At 42.6% G+C, this 15,177-nt stretch overlaps 4 protein-coding genes across 6 annotated transcripts; 3 read left to right on the plus strand and 1 right to left on the minus strand.

The window, feature by feature from the left end:
• Nucleotides 1-1,177: 1,177 nt before the first annotated feature.
• LOC120961427 (antigen 5 like allergen Cul n 1-like) lies at nt 1,178-2,509 on the minus strand. The gene is made up of 3 exons (XM_040385143.2): nt 2,204-2,509; nt 1,595-2,102; nt 1,178-1,516 (listed from the first exon to the last, which is right to left on the minus strand). The coding sequence occupies exons 1-3, from the start codon at nt 2,220-2,222 to the stop codon at nt 1,270-1,272; spliced, it is 774 nt and encodes a 257-aa protein (XP_040241077.2). The 5' UTR covers nt 2,223-2,509; the 3' UTR covers nt 1,178-1,269.
• Nucleotides 2,510-4,001: 1,492 nt separating this feature from the next.
• LOC120952616 (venom allergen 3-like) lies at nt 4,002-7,709 on the plus strand. Of its 3 annotated transcripts, none has more exons than XM_040372032.2 (3): nt 4,002-4,069; nt 4,150-4,657; nt 7,392-7,679. In XM_040372032.2, the coding sequence occupies exons 1-3, from the start codon at nt 4,042-4,044 to the stop codon at nt 7,636-7,638; spliced, it is 783 nt and encodes a 260-aa protein (XP_040227966.2). In that variant the 5' UTR covers nt 4,002-4,041; the 3' UTR covers nt 7,639-7,679. The 3 variants fall into 3 exon arrangements, with proteins under 3 accessions (XP_040227966.2, XP_040227965.2, XP_040227968.2); XM_040372031.2 differs by lacking the exon at nt 7,392-7,679 and adding an exon at nt 4,739-5,029; XM_040372034.2 differs by lacking the exons at nt 4,002-4,069; nt 4,150-4,657 and adding exons at nt 6,665-6,729; nt 6,803-7,310 and having other exon boundaries at nt 7,392-7,709.
• Nucleotides 7,710-8,886: 1,177 nt separating this feature from the next.
• On the plus strand, nt 8,887-10,027 carry LOC120949854 (venom allergen 3-like). Its single transcript, XM_040367420.2, has 3 exons — nt 8,887-8,981; nt 9,068-9,590; nt 9,659-10,027. Exons 1-3 carry the CDS (start codon nt 8,963-8,965, stop codon nt 9,918-9,920), a joined length of 804 nt encoding a protein of 267 aa, XP_040223354.2. The 5' UTR covers nt 8,887-8,962; the 3' UTR covers nt 9,921-10,027.
• Nucleotides 10,028-11,275: 1,248 nt separating this feature from the next.
• Nucleotides 11,276-12,347, plus strand: LOC120950138 (antigen 5 like allergen Cul n 1-like). The gene is made up of 3 exons (XM_040367933.2): nt 11,276-11,308; nt 11,391-11,901; nt 11,980-12,347. The coding sequence occupies exons 1-3, from the start codon at nt 11,287-11,289 to the stop codon at nt 12,227-12,229; spliced, it is 783 nt and encodes a 260-aa protein (XP_040223867.2). The 5' UTR covers nt 11,276-11,286; the 3' UTR covers nt 12,230-12,347.
• Nucleotides 12,348-15,177: the final 2,830 nt, after the last annotated feature.

Consider the following 15,177-nt stretch of genomic DNA (forward strand, 5'->3'; position numbering starts at 1 on the left):
CCGCCGAGAAGGATGAACGCGCGGAAGCCTTCATATACATTTATTTCCACTCCGACCCTAGGCTCACTGCTATCTGTCACAAATTAATCCCAGACAATAATATGTATGCACAAGCCCACCGGCTCGACCTGGGTATGCCGTTCGATGCCGGACACTGTATTGATCGGATCCGGTGCCGCTGTCATATGTCCGCTACCCGTGGATTGTGATTAATTTTTATATGCAGCTCATAAATCCGGGATCGAGTTATCGAGAAAAGCGCACAACAATATGCCATGCCTGCGAATCATCGTTTCGCTGAGTTGTGACCGCCAGAGCTGTGAGAACATTGGACATACTGCGCCCCATAAAACGTACGCAATAATACCCTCATAAATAGTTGAGCGTGTTGCCGTACTCGCTCAACGATCTCTTCCATGCTTTGTGATGGATTCGGCCAGGAAAGTGGCAGCGTTCTCGTTTCGATGCAGCCATTAGTATATCACGCGCTTTTCATTACGACCTATTTTTGTTCATTAAAAAACAACAACCTGCCCCATCGGTTTAGGTTCCCAGCCAGCCAGACAGCTTGGATTGGATGGATGTTCTCATGACCGACGGTAGCATATGGTTCAGCAGAATCAATGGACTTCAGCTCACACAAACACACACACACACACACTCCAGCGGACAATTCGACACGACAATTCGCAAGGCAACTTCACAACCATCATCATCGTCGCGTACGCGTATGCTTGCGGCCGGTCAAATAACTGACCGTAACTGGTGACAAATTAATTAGCGTAAACACGCAACGCGACCCAGTACACCTGTGCCGGTCTTAATTAGTTCGTTGAAACAAGCGAATGATGTTCTCATGGAATGGAAACGCTCGGTGCTTTGGATTTGAGATAACCATTGTTTGGAACTAAATGTAGCTTTAATGAAAGATAAGGCAAGGATTTTTTAACGTACGCAGCCATAATTTTTATGGTAGCTACTTAAAGCAAAAAAACAATGATAATCCAGTGCATTGGGCCGATATAAATACTCCAGCAATAGAAGAAAAAAAAACGACCAAATTCAACTTATCTTATCAATGTAATAAGATGCTGTCAATAAAAAAAAACATACTTTATCTCTACTGTTGCTACTGATTTTGTACGAGCCAGATACGTTTTTCGTCTGCTGATAACGATGTGATATGTATTGCTGCATTTAGGTGCGTGTGAAACGCTTATATTTAAATTTACAATTGATAATTTTATTCCCACTCAATGGTTTTCAACCTTACGGTACCGACTGTACCACCTCGTTCACCGAGCACAGACCCTGGTAGCGCGAGTCCTGTCCCGTCGTGCAGCCCTCCGCCGTGGTACCGCGCACATAAACGGGCTGGTTGACGATGTTGGTGAACGAGTAGTTGCACACGAAGTAGTACGTGATCCACATGCCATCCTGCAGCCAGTTCTGCATCGCACATCCAACCGCCCAGGTGCGATCGCTGGCGATCTGCGTAAAGTGTCCGATGGCGGGTCTGCACAGCAAACGCACCCGATGAAAAGGTTATTAAACACTCAACTCCAAACACACTGGTGTCCAGCTGCATACTTACCCCACATGGTTGCTCGGGTAGGAGTCGATGTGTCCGGTAGTTGTATCGAAATGCTCATCCCACCACATGCGCACGAAATCGTTGATCAGCGTCTCGACCGTAATCGTTTGGCCGAAGAACTGCTTGATCGCAAGGTTCTGACCAGCCCAGCGGAAATCAACCGTGTTGCGGCACCGATCGTGCTGGAAAACACAGGACCGGGCATTGTGGCCGGCCTGCGAGGCCAGCTCGTCGTCCCACACCAGCGTCGGCATCCGGCGGGCCGGGAAGAACGGGCTCAGACGGCCAGTTGCAATCAACGAACGACGGCTGTTGTGCTGGTCAAGGATGAGCGACCTGAGGCTCGCCGTAATCGGCACCACGACCGGCGACCGGCCGAAGCATTGCGGACCACCACTGAGCGGTGGAGGATTGCAGCCAACATTGGGGATACCGCTGCTGCACAGGTTCGCCGTGCAGTAGTCGAACGAGTAGATGCTGTCGATCAGACCGATCAGCAGAAGGGAGGCTATAATTTAGGAGAAACAGAGGGAGAGAGAGAAAACAAAATCTCAATGTTAGTAGCTGCAAAGGAGTCTTATGTGTGTAAAAGGTGTGCAGAAGCAGTACCGAGAATAAAACGAAACATTTTGTGAGTGTCACTGCTGGACTTCAACTACACTTTCGGAAGGGTATGCTTTGGTTTGTATGTCAGTGAGTACCAGGCAGAGCATTTATACCTCATCTTGGAACCACAATCAGAGCACTTAACCACCATGTACGAAGATAAGCCACCCATTATCAATGTGTGCAGATTTCAGATTTCCAAAGAATTGCCTTGTATCAATGAAAGTTATCGGTAAACACTCATTTATGCGATGCTTTTATCTCACCTTCGTAGAACTCGTTTGCAACAGCTGGGGATTAGTCGATTTGATGAATTTTTAAGCAATCTTCATTGCCGCCGGGTTGCTGATTCTTGGAACTTTGCCTTCGGGGTTGGTCTTTCATATCAAATCAAACCGTTCATTCATGCCGGCAGCCGAAGGGTAATGCAACTGTGTCATTTTGTTATCAAACAACAACTTTTTTGCACCAGACGACATGGATTAACTAATACGGAACATAGCAGCACCGCATCGGACTTGCCAGGTGCATTGGAGAGTAGTGTAACAGTAATTAAACCAACCGTGTTGGCCGCAACTGAGTTTTTTGTCAGGAGAAATTGAAGACATTTTAGCACTGTGACAGGGTATAGGAGATGACTGAATGCTTGGCTAGAATGGCTTAACAACCAAAGAACAATTTCATTTCATTCACCTCTTGAAGGAAGCTTTACAGTAGTAAATAAAATACAATTACCTCGAAATAGTACAACCACTTTAGTGTCTAGAAGTCATCGTATCGCAGAGACTCCGCCAGGGAATTACTTATTTTTTATGTTATGACATCATGCAACAAACAGTCGAGACATTGTCCCGACAGATTCAGTGAAACTAAGAACCTTCTCTTTGATCTTTGTGTTAAACAATCTCTTTGAGATCAGCAACAGATGCCTTGAATGACCTTGTCAATAGACATAGCTTGTAAAATACAAATAAAACCCTTGGGCAATCAAAGTTTTGTTGTATTTGTCATATAGATCATACATGAACAGTTGAACCTTCACTACTTAACAGTACATGTAACATGCCTGGTGGATTTGCAACTACTTTACAATGCACGTACCGCAACTGCATCATACAAATAGGCCGTTTGCCTTTTTTTAACCTCCAATTACAACGAATCGAATTAGCTTACTAAAATAATACACTCTTCTCGTATGTACAACATCAGTTCACGTTAAGGTATACCGCACTATGGGTTGGTAATTGAACTTTCTATAACAAGAAAAATCTCCCTTCCCGTTGGCAACGGTAACAACCATAGTGCTGACAATTTCGGAATAAAATTAAATACTTCCAGCTTGCTATGTTGGGCGCAAGTGCTCACAGTCATCTGTCAGTAATAGTGAGCAACAGCACACAAAGTTAAAACATTATTTCTATTTAAATTTTTATTATTTGAATTTGACTTTTGAAAATTAACTTACTTTTCAAAATATTTAAAATCTTTCCCCAAATTATCAATTAAATGAATATATTTTGATGTTTTTATTGAAATAAATTATTACCATTCTGTCACTCATGATGAAAGTTGCACTGTTCGAGTTTTGTTAATAATTTTGTTTTTTTGTGAAGAAGGTTGTAAATTTAGATTCGCACTACACTCGGTGCTGTTAGGCGCTAGTACTAAACATACATAAAAACGGAAAAACACAGCTACAATTGAATTACAACAAGCTTAACTCGGTGTTTTGCTAGCATGCGGATTGTTTGATTCGAAACGTTATAAAATGCCACAGCTGCGTGAATGTAACGTAACAGTGTACTCGGGATTCGGTTAAGTTGAACTAGTGTTTAGGAAAAATGGCCCATCAATGGGATTGGACATTCGGTAGGTGGAATCGAGTTTCCCAAACCATGTTTCGTACCTTGTGTGGACACATTGTGAGAGTCTTATTTGCTTCCCTCTAGTTATGATCGTGAGCTGTCTAGTCGGCGTACTGCAAGCTCAAACTGACTACTGTGCCAATAGCAACTGCCGGAACGGTCGACCAAACGTTGGTTGCAATCCCCCCGCCAGTCCGGGCGGACCGGCCTGCGCTGGTCTGAATCCAGAGGTTAAAACGTTCAGCCCTGAAGAACAAACGTTGATCCTTTCCGAGCACAATAAGCGCCGATCGCAACTGGCGCAGGGTGAACTGAAACCGTTCCAACCAGCCGTTCGTATGCCCACCCTTACCTGGGACGAGGAACTTGCCAAACAGGCTGGCAATAATGCACGCAGCTGTACGTACCAACACGATAGCTGCCGCAACACGCCCGTCTTTGCGTGGGCCGGACAGAACCTTGCGCTGTCGCAATCTTCCGGCATGAACAAAACGGTATCGGAGGTTATAAGCAGCAGCATTGCTTCCTGGTGGAGTGAGCACAACGTTACTAGGGAAGAACAACTCAACACCTATCCATCGAGCTATTCTGGGTAAGTAATTACGAGTAATTGGGATCTCTATGAACTGAAACGATACAGATTGTAATTGGTGTTGTTGTGCTTGCTTCACAGACCTGCCATTGGACATTTCACGCAGATGGCCAGTGATCAGAGCGACAAAATTGGATGTGCCATGCAGAATTGGGTGAGTGACAACTGGCAGACGTACTATTTCGTGTGTAACTATGGCGTCACAAACATTGCTGACCGTCCAGTGTACAAAGCTGGAGCTGTTGCTTCCAAATGTACTACCGGGCGCAATCCGACGCTGCCTGGACTATGTTCAGAATCGGAAACTATCAACCCTGTTCCAAACGAACCTAAAGAACCAAAATAAAGCTATTCGATGACATAAAATACTACCTAACATTATGGTACGATCGTAACCATCTGCTGTAAGAAGATCGTCGTACAAGACTTCAAACAATTAGAGTAATTTTAACGATCGTTAGCTCAACTCAACATACTCTCTGTTTCTTTTTAGTAAGTTAAGTAAGTTAGGAGTAAGTTGCGTCTATTGTATCTATCTCCCGACCTTTTTGACTCGTGTCTAGAGAGCTCAAAGAGAGAAATAATCTACTGTTTCCTTATCTATAATCTACCGTACAATGAACGATAGCCGCAATAATTAGCCACCTTAGTAAGCTAATTTGAACAGTTGTTCTGCTCGTCCGGACATTTGAATAAGCACACATTAACTCATTGAACACAGCCAGACGGAGTTATTGCATTCAAAGCAGTTTCATTGCTAGTGCAGCGTCACAAAGGCAACTGTACGGTGAAATGAAAATTCGAACTTAAAACAACTCGTTACATAAAGAGCTAAGAAGATGTAACGCTTTACGATAAAGATCAGACAGAGATAAGCCCATTCTATTAGTACGTACGTAAAATCCATCAAACCCGTCGGATTCGCGAGTTGCTTCGAAGGTAGATCAGGTTTGTCAACCACATTCAAACAATCTGCAAGAAACCAAACGCTTTTATTAATTATTTAGGGAACTAAGAGATAGCCATTAATACTTCAATATAACGCTTGATGATGGCATTTATGATCATTGTATAATATAAAATAAATAAAATAAACTATTTATTGCAAATTTATTTTGCCACAGGGTTGGCTGCTTTGTCTCTTGAAACACCGTAAAACTCCCTCCCAACGTTTTGTAATGGATAAACGTTACGCTTGAAAAATGATGCTTTCAAAAGTTTGACCTATTGAGTGTTAATTTTGAAATCTAGCATGAATTATATCACTATGGCAATTAGGAAAAGCTAAACCAATTCAAGCTTCATGCCAACTCTGCAGATACAATTGTTTGTTATGATAAACATACTCAACGAAGTTAAATATTTCGTGAATAGGAGTTGTAATAGTTTTATGAACTGTTTTTATTTATTTTAATTCATAAGAAACAAAAAAATTCAAAAGCCTTGTTTTCGGCACAACCCAGATGATAATTATACTTCCATTGATAGACCGAAACTTTCCGTCTTGAACTGGCAAGTGGGACAATATTGCAATTAAAACTTAAATAAATGTTGACTAAAGCTGAAATTTGAAAAACTACTCGTTTAAATCAATATTTCCTACTCATAACTAACTTTGATGTATTATCTGTTTTGTACGATTTGATGTTTATTTTATGCCCGATAAAGTATTTCCATACTTTATAATGTTTACTTCGAAATCATTATCATTCCTCTAGCAGTGTTCGTGTTTTGAAAATTGTCTTGCAAGCTAAAGATGGCTGTAAAGTTTAGGTTCGCACAATACTCATACGCACATTACACTTGATAAAATACGGCATATTATTTGCTCACGTACAACATCCATTTCACATGCGAACGTCTGTGTGGTGTTAGTCGGTATATACATAACAACAGAAACACACTGCTACTATTGGAGTAGAACGAGCACATCGCGGTATTTCGTGGGTATGCAAATTGTTTGTTTCGAAACGTTATAAAATGCCACAGCTGCGCAAGTGTAACGTTACAGTGAACTCGGATTTTGGTTGAGGTGCACCAGTGTTTAGGAAAAATGGCATCATGGATATTCGGTAGGTGTACGCGATCTTCATCCTATGTACCTTGTGAGGACACATTGTGAGAGTCTTATTTGCTTCCCTCTAGTGGCAATTGTGAGCTGTCTGGTAAGTGGACTGCAGGCTCAAATCAACTACTGTAGCACTAGCTACTGCCGGAACGGTCGTCAGAACGTTGGTTGCAATCCTCCAGGCATCCCGGGAGGACCGGCCTGCGCTGGGTTGAAACCCATGGTTATAACGATCAACTCTACGCTACAAACGTTGATCCTTTCCGAGCACAATACGCGCCGATCGCAACTAGCTCTAGGTCAACTGAAACCGTTCCTGCCGGCCGTTCGTATGCCCACCCTTACCTGGGACGAGGAACTTGCCAAACAGGCTGGTAATAATGCACGCAGCTGCCAGTACCAACATGATAGCTGCCGTAACACGCCCGTCTATGCGTGGGCTGGACAAAATATTGCACTGGCGCAGTATTCCCGCATGACCAATACGATATCGCAGCTAATAAGCTCCAACATCGCTTCCTGGTGGAATGAGTACAGCTTTACTAAGCAGGAACAACTCAACTCCTATCCATCGAGCAATTCTGGGTAAGTAATCACGGGTAATTGGGATCTCTATGAACTGAAACGATACTGATTGTTACTTGTGATGTTGTGCTTGCTTCGCAGACCTGCCATTGGACATTTCACACAGATGGCAAGTGACCAGACCGCCAAGATTGGGTGTGCCATGCAGAATTGGGTGAATGGCAACTGGCAGACGTACTACTTCGTGTGTAACTATGCTGTCACCAACATTATTGACCGTCCAGTCTACAAAGCTGGAGCGGTTGCTTCGAAATGTACTACGGGTCGCAATCCAACGCTACCTGGACTGTGCTCAGTATCAGAAACTATCAAACCTGTTCCAAACTAATTTAATGCAGCAAAATAAAGCAATCCAATGATATGAAATGCCACTCAAAACTATTGTATGAACCTGAACATCGTAGCTGAATTGCAGTCAATCTATATCTCAACTCAATACACTTTCTTCCTACCTGATATTATTTGAACGTGCGTCTGTTCTGCGTGGTTTTAGATACATCTCTCCAATTTACTGCTTACTTGTCTATCCTCTGACGCACAATGAATGTTGCCAACAATACGTAACCACTTTATTTAGCTTATTTGAACAGTTGTTCCTCAGATATTAGAATAAGCACACATTTGGGAACCATTTCCATCTGAACTCATCATAACCTGCCAGCAGGCGGTTTTGCCGGTAGAACGATTTTATTACTATATCAACCTCGTATTAAAGTAACAGTGGAATGCAAATTCGAGCTTAGAACGGGCCGTTACATAAAGGGCAAAGAAGATGTAACGCTTAGTCACAAAGATCGGACAAAGAAAAGCCCATTCGATCAGTTGCTTACGTACATAACTCCTCTCGAACCTGTCGGATGAAGATTTGTGAGTTGTTTGACAAATGTTAGCTTGAATAAGCCAGGTATGTCAAACTTTATGTCTTTGTAAATAACCAGTTTTTCGCAACTTGTATTGATAATAAAAGAAAAAAGGAACTAACATCTACAACATCCCGTTGTAAAATTAAAGCAAATTAAAGTAAAATGAATTGAGAGGATAGATTTATTGCAAATATATTTTACTGGTTCTTGCTTGTTTTTGATTGTTTGTTCTTTTAATGTAACATGAAACCATTATTTTGAAAAGACGATGATGACCTCAAATTGTTTTACCGTGAAGCAAAAACTTTTGTAACCTATATTGAGTGATAATTTTGAAAGAATTTTAATATCTACCATAAGTCTCGTGTTAGTTAATTATTTTACAATCCAATTTGCATACTTTTACCATTGACAATATTTAAACTAAGCTTTGCCTGAATACCGTTGAACCGGAATAACATTTTATGGTCCAAACATCAATTTTTCTATCCAAATAAAGTTGTCATGCTATAAATCCTCCTCTAATGTTTACCACCAATAATTTCGTGTAGCGCCCATCGACGGAATGTGTTCGACATACCTGTCTGAAGCGATTGGAATTTTCTCATTATCTTTACGGCGCCCTTTTACGAGATTTGTTCACGTCTTGGCTAACGATACTTAAATTCGCATTTGCAACGTTCAACCTAGAACGCTAGCTTGCGCTACATATAAAAGACAGTTTCCCTAGGCGTGGGACGTTTATTTACGTATTCGTAGATCGCCGCTCAACCCGTACACACGACGACGATGCATTATTCATCCTCCAGTGAGTGTATTATACACGTAGAAGTATATCGCGCGAATCTCCATCTCCTGTGCTTTGTAGTGAAAGTTTTCGATTGTTTCTTGCAGGCACACTGGCTCTACTGTTTCTCGCGCTCGTCCGCAACAGTCACCAGCAGTCCTGGAACTACTACTGTGAGGCGGACTTTTGCGAGCCGGGGCTGAAAAACGTTGGCTGTGATCCGCCACCCGCAGAAGGGGGGCCAGCCTGCAGTGGAAAGCAGGCCGAAAGTGTGAACTTCAACTTTGTCGTACAGGCGGCAATTGTGAACGAGCATAATCGACTGCGCTCCCTGCTGGCCACGGGCCGGTTGGGTAAGTTTGCTCCCGCTTCCCGCATGCCGCAGCTCGTGTGGGACACGGAGCTGGCGAACCAAGCCGAACGCAACGTGCGCTCGTGTGTCTACGGGCACGATGAGTGTCGCAATACGGCCCAGTTCCGGTTCGTGGGCCAGAACATTGCCATCGTTCGCTATTCCGGCCCGCGGAAAAGTGTGCTGGAGCTGTTGCACGAGGAAATATACGGCTGGTGGAGTGAGGCTAACAGTACGACGCAAGCCAACCTTAGGCGATTTCCCTCCGAAGAGCCGTTGTAAGTGCACTCTACGAAGTCGAAGTCACCCAACGGCTAATAAAGCTTTTTCCTTTCCCTTTTCTCAGATCGCAAATTGGACACTTCACGCAGATGGTTAGCGATCGGACGTGGAAAATGGGCTGTGCCGCCCAACAGTGGACGGAGAACAAGGTGTTCAACGTGCTTTACTTCGTGTGTAACTACTCTTTCACCAACATGGTAGGCGAACCGGTGTATGTGGCAGGGCCTCCAGCGTCCCGTTGTGCTACCGGGGAAGATAAACTGTATCCCGGGTTGTGTTTGAAATCGGAGCGAATTTATTCCACACCCTTTGCGGTTGTTAACTAATCGTGTAATCGTTTTGCTAGACATTTCTTATATTTATGTTACCGTTTAGATTTTAGTTTTCGATAAAAAAAATATACTGCCCTCTTCAAGTGCTAAAAAAAACAAAAGTGTTTAATACACTAGCAATCATTGTATTTCAATAGTAAAGAAAACAGTATTAAGGAAGGAAGCATGCCTTTAAAACGATTCATCTTTATTCAGACACGAAAAATACTGATACGCCAAATACAAATCTGAAAGTTTTTCTATAAGAATCGAAAACGGCTCGTGTTAATTTCGTATTCAGGGAAATTCTCATTGTTATTTATTTTAATTCACAAATATTGTAAAATCTCATAGAAATCCGATCCATTTTGTACGCCTAAATGTATGCTAAACATTCACACAGCACACAATTCCAATTATAAACTGCAATAATGATCCAGTGCATTCAGCAATGCAGTGGTGAACGTTTTGAAAGTTTTATTTTTTTATTATGAATCAATCAGCATTTTGTTGAGTGGTATGCTTTGTATTGAATTTTAGCCTTTATCGATTTTATTCATGCGTTGTCACTTTTATGTGCATTGAATTGATCCATAGTTTAGCATAATTTTAATGATAGTGTCAAATGCGTGCGAACAGACCTATTAAATAAACTGGGATAAAGCGCAGACAGGAAGAAAACACCTTATGTAACAAGATTGCAAGGTTGAAAATAGATTTCAAAGAACCACTAACATCTCAATTAAAAAAAAACAAACAAATAAAAATTAAACAAACCTAAAAACTCAGCAAATTATATCGAATATCTTCACATCAAACAAAACAACTTCTTCTACAAGGTTTTAAAAGCATAACATTTATGTTATCTACCCGAAAGAGATCAATAGAATAGCTGATCTCTTAGGAGTTCGTTACTATATCAAGGCCAAGTAAATAAGATGTAAGTTAAACTATTTACTCCAACATTAGCTATTCATCCTGTATAACCTATTAATAGAAATAACCGAACAACAACCATCCCCAACAAGAACCATTTTATTCTACAAAATTCCCAGTCTTATCTTCCGTACCTGTTGTGCAACCGGATACCAACGAAATCAATTTTACGATATGAACTAGCCATAAAACAACAACCCAGAGCAACATATTTCACATTGCACGCCACAACGGAGCTCATCCAAACAACGGACGTTGAAACATTTGCACGCTTGGCAGGCGATATGATGTGACAATCATTGCGCGAGAAAGCTTTTATTGGAACAGCTGTGCAGAGTACACGTGAGCTTGAGGAAACATCAAACAAGAGCATGCAAACGGAGCTGATCTTTGATCGGTATAAAAGATCTCCCATCCTGTGTACCGACCTATCAATACGTTCACAATGGCCATCTGGATAGCTTGTTGTAAGTTCTTTAGGAGAGGAGAGGAGTTTTTTTTTATAATTCTCAATGACATTTCTATTCTATTCCTTTACTCCACTTCCAGCTACACTCCTGCTGGCTGTCCTCTCGGTGGTCAGCGCCGGCGGGCAATACTGTAGCAGCGATCTTTGCCCGCGCGGTGGTCCACACGTTGGCTGCAATCCACCCAGCTCCTCGGGCGGACCAACGTGCCAGGGCAAGCAGAAAGCACGGAAAGTGCTGCTAACACCGGCCCTGCAAGCCTACATCATGGACGAGCACAATCTGAACCGCTCGAACATTGCGCTCGGCCGGATCCGGCCCTACCCATCGGCGGTCAAGATGCCGACGCTTACCTGGGACCCGGAGCTGGCCTCGCTGGCCGACGCGAATGCACGCTCCTGCAACTACGGTCACGATCGGTGCCGGGCGACGAAGAAGTTCCCGTACGCCGGGCAAAACATTGCCATCACGCAGTTCTTCGGCTACCGGTTCACCGAGAAGGATCTGATCCACAAGTTTGTGTCGAGCTGGTGGAGCGAATATCTGGATGCACGCCCCGAGCACGTGCAAAAGTATCCATCGTCGTACAGTGGGTAGGTAGAGCATGTCTTTTTTCGATTCAGGGAAAGTTGTCTCTTTAAAGAGTTTTTTCGTACTTTTCCTGCGTCCAGAAAACCGATCGGACACTTCACCCAGATTGCCAGCGATCGTAGCACGAAGGTAGGCTGCTCCATGTGGTACTGGAAGGATGGACAGATGGATGTGTATTACTTCGTGTGCAACTACTCCTTTACCAACATCATGGATCGTTCGGTTTACCAGTCTGGGCCAACCGCGTCGCAGTGCAAAACGGGACGGAACTCCAAATTCCCCGGACTCTGCAACGCCAGCGAAGAGCCCCGCTCGATTATGGATCCTTAGGCGAACAAGCAGTAAGAAGTTTGGCAACTTAAAAGATCTTAGAATTGGCTTACAAATGTAGACAAATCTTAGAATAGCTCAAAGCAGAAATTAAATCCCTTGATCCGTTTCAATCCAATATCAACTACAAACATCCTGAATCTACATTGAATGACACTAATCCGGTCCTAACCGATCTCTCTTAATCATCAACAACGACGGATGATGGGAGAATCAGCGCGAACAGATGTCATTCCCGAAACAACACCCGACAACTAATCATCCTCACGAGTCATCCCGCCATCGTCTGGGGGCAGCTGGTGTTGACACAAAGACTCCGTGCCTGAATTTACGACCACTCGACGGACGTATGTCCTTCGTTCACAGCGAGATGCACGAGTAAATGGAACCGAAAGGCACACGAAAAATAGTTTCCCATTAGCATAACCCAGGCTTTGGTAACTACTACTTCTACTACTTTTCCTGCTACCGCCAACTTGACAGGACATCTCGATCTCGAACGTTCCCAAAATAAATCAATGTTCACCCTGCAAAACGGGAAGCGCGCACACGTTCCCACGTGCGACAAAAGTTCACTGTGCAGTGTACAAAGTAGCAGCGCGTTGCAGAATCTGCCACACTGCCACGTCGTCTCGCGAATGAGATTATTCCCGGGTGTTCTGCCAGTCTGCTGGACCTGCCCGACTTGCCCATTGTTGCATGCGCTCAGGCGTCAGGCGTAGCATAGGGTATAATTTATTCGGAAACGGGGTTTCCTTTATCGTCTCGAAAACTCTACCTTACCCAACACACACACACACGACAAGCTTCACAGACGACTTCCGACCGAAACCGACCGTCCTTGCTGCCGGTTTCAAAATGCAGTTTCACTCTCGCTTTTGCCAATGCTTCTCTTTGTATGCAGCTCTCTGTTCTCCAGACTCGTGAGCTTGGTGTGTTGTTTCCCTGGCACCTGATACGATTTGTGTGCAGCTTAAACGCTTCCACCAGCGACCAGGATGCCCAAAAGCTAAACAGGAAGAGGACACATCGTACGGTTTTTATGCTGTTTTCCCGCTCCGCATCACCTCCGCTCCGCATCACGTACAAACGCATCGTTGCGACTTGCAGACGATGGCAGTTAGGTTCGTTTTTTATAATTGGAATTTATCTTCCAACAATCTCTTGCTCTCTCTCTCTCTCTCTCTCTCTTTTTCACTCCTACCATCACCTTGCAGGCGGAACAGTGAAACCACCCCGTCTAGACGGAATTTTGGCATTCCGAGACGAAAAGATTTGTCTACAGTGCAACGGCGAGAAGAAAACCGGGAACCACGGGACGGAGTGATTGTCTGTTTTTTGTTCTTTTGCTTTCCTGCGCCATACTGGGCTACCCCGGTGAAACTTTGCCCATGCCACCGAAATGCAGGCGTGATTTTAGTGGCGTGGGTCAGGTGGCCCTTTTTGACCGGTGGGCTGTGTAGGTCAGTCGTGGATGGCAAATCACCCGTCGTCCCGTCTGTTCGTTGGTAATCGAATTTATTCATCCGTCTAACGTCCCATTCGTTATGGGCACGCGGTAATGGCAGGTTCGTATGGAATCGATGCGGTAGCCCTACAGCTGCAGAAGATTGTGAATATTCATGGTGGGTGGTTTATGCATTCATAAGGATGCAATTCCCTGCCGGGCGGGGGTGTTCGGGACTTTCGCAGAAAGTTTTCGAACAATGCCATGCTTTTATGGTGAATTTGTGTAAATGAATAGTTCTGGCAAAATGATTGGCACTTCATTACGCTTAAGCTATTAATTGTGTGAATTATATTAAGTATTTTTATTACATAGAGCAAATCAAATCAAAGAATATTGGTCATTGTTTAAAATTCTTATTAAGTTATGCAAAACATATGCATAATGCAATTTTCGTAAAAGTGCTGGATCGTTTTTTTTTAACGCCACATCTTTGCTCATTATAACCAAGCTCACTGCGCCTAAATGTAGGCAAACCTATAAGAGCCTGCGAGTGCAGGGGCGGGCAATTTGTAGTTCGTACGGAGATATTGTTGTTTTGCAAAGTCGAACACATGCATACTTCTTGGTAGTTTATAACCTGTTAATCTTTTAATTAAATTGTTATGTTTTTTTGCAAAAAATGGTAATTTTTAATATATTAATTTTTGTAGTATAACAAAAGAGTGATAATTTAATAATACGTAAGTAATGTACGTTTACATTGAATAATCATTGAAAGTTGAAAAAAAATTAAATACTAGTTGTTCTGGACTAAATTCTGAATCAACTATAAAATAATCAAATAATATATATAATTAAATAATATAATTATTCGTTGCAAAAAATGCCTTAATTGGGCTATAATATGCTAATTAAAATGTTATTTTATTCTATTTAATAACTTTGAGGTGTTGCAGCCGTTTTTTTTATAATTATATAATTGATAATTGATCTATTGTCTGCCTGAAAAAGCACAAGATTCACCAAAAAATGATTAATATAACATGTATCAATCTAGTAAGAAGTTTCTTTTTTATATTTTTATATTTTTAATCTAATGCTCTCTTCGTATCTTACCAAAATGGAACTACAGTACTTCTCATTATGCATTTTTCGTACAATGAACAAATATAAATAATCCACAAATTTCTTCTTCTTTTTTTTCTTCTTCTTTAGGCTAAAAAACCGCTGGCGGTCAAGGAAATTGATTTCCCTCGCTTGCAGGATAGTCAGAGTCCTACGTATGGCGGTCTATTTGGGGCTTGAACCTATGACGGGCATGTTGTTAAGTCGTACGAGTTGACAACTGTATCACAAGACCGGCTTCACGAGATCCATAAACACGTCTATTAAAAAGCTTAATTTCGCATTGCGAGAAACAACTCTCCTGCCTTACTAATACATTTAAGAAGAGTGCACAATTGACGCAAGTAGATCTAGAATAACGAGTCTTTTTAAC

This window comes from Anopheles coluzzii, chromosome 2 (assembly GCF_943734685.1).
Source record: "Anopheles coluzzii chromosome 2, AcolN3, whole genome shotgun sequence".
Taxonomy (NCBI): domain Eukaryota; kingdom Metazoa; phylum Arthropoda; class Insecta; order Diptera; family Culicidae; genus Anopheles; species Anopheles coluzzii.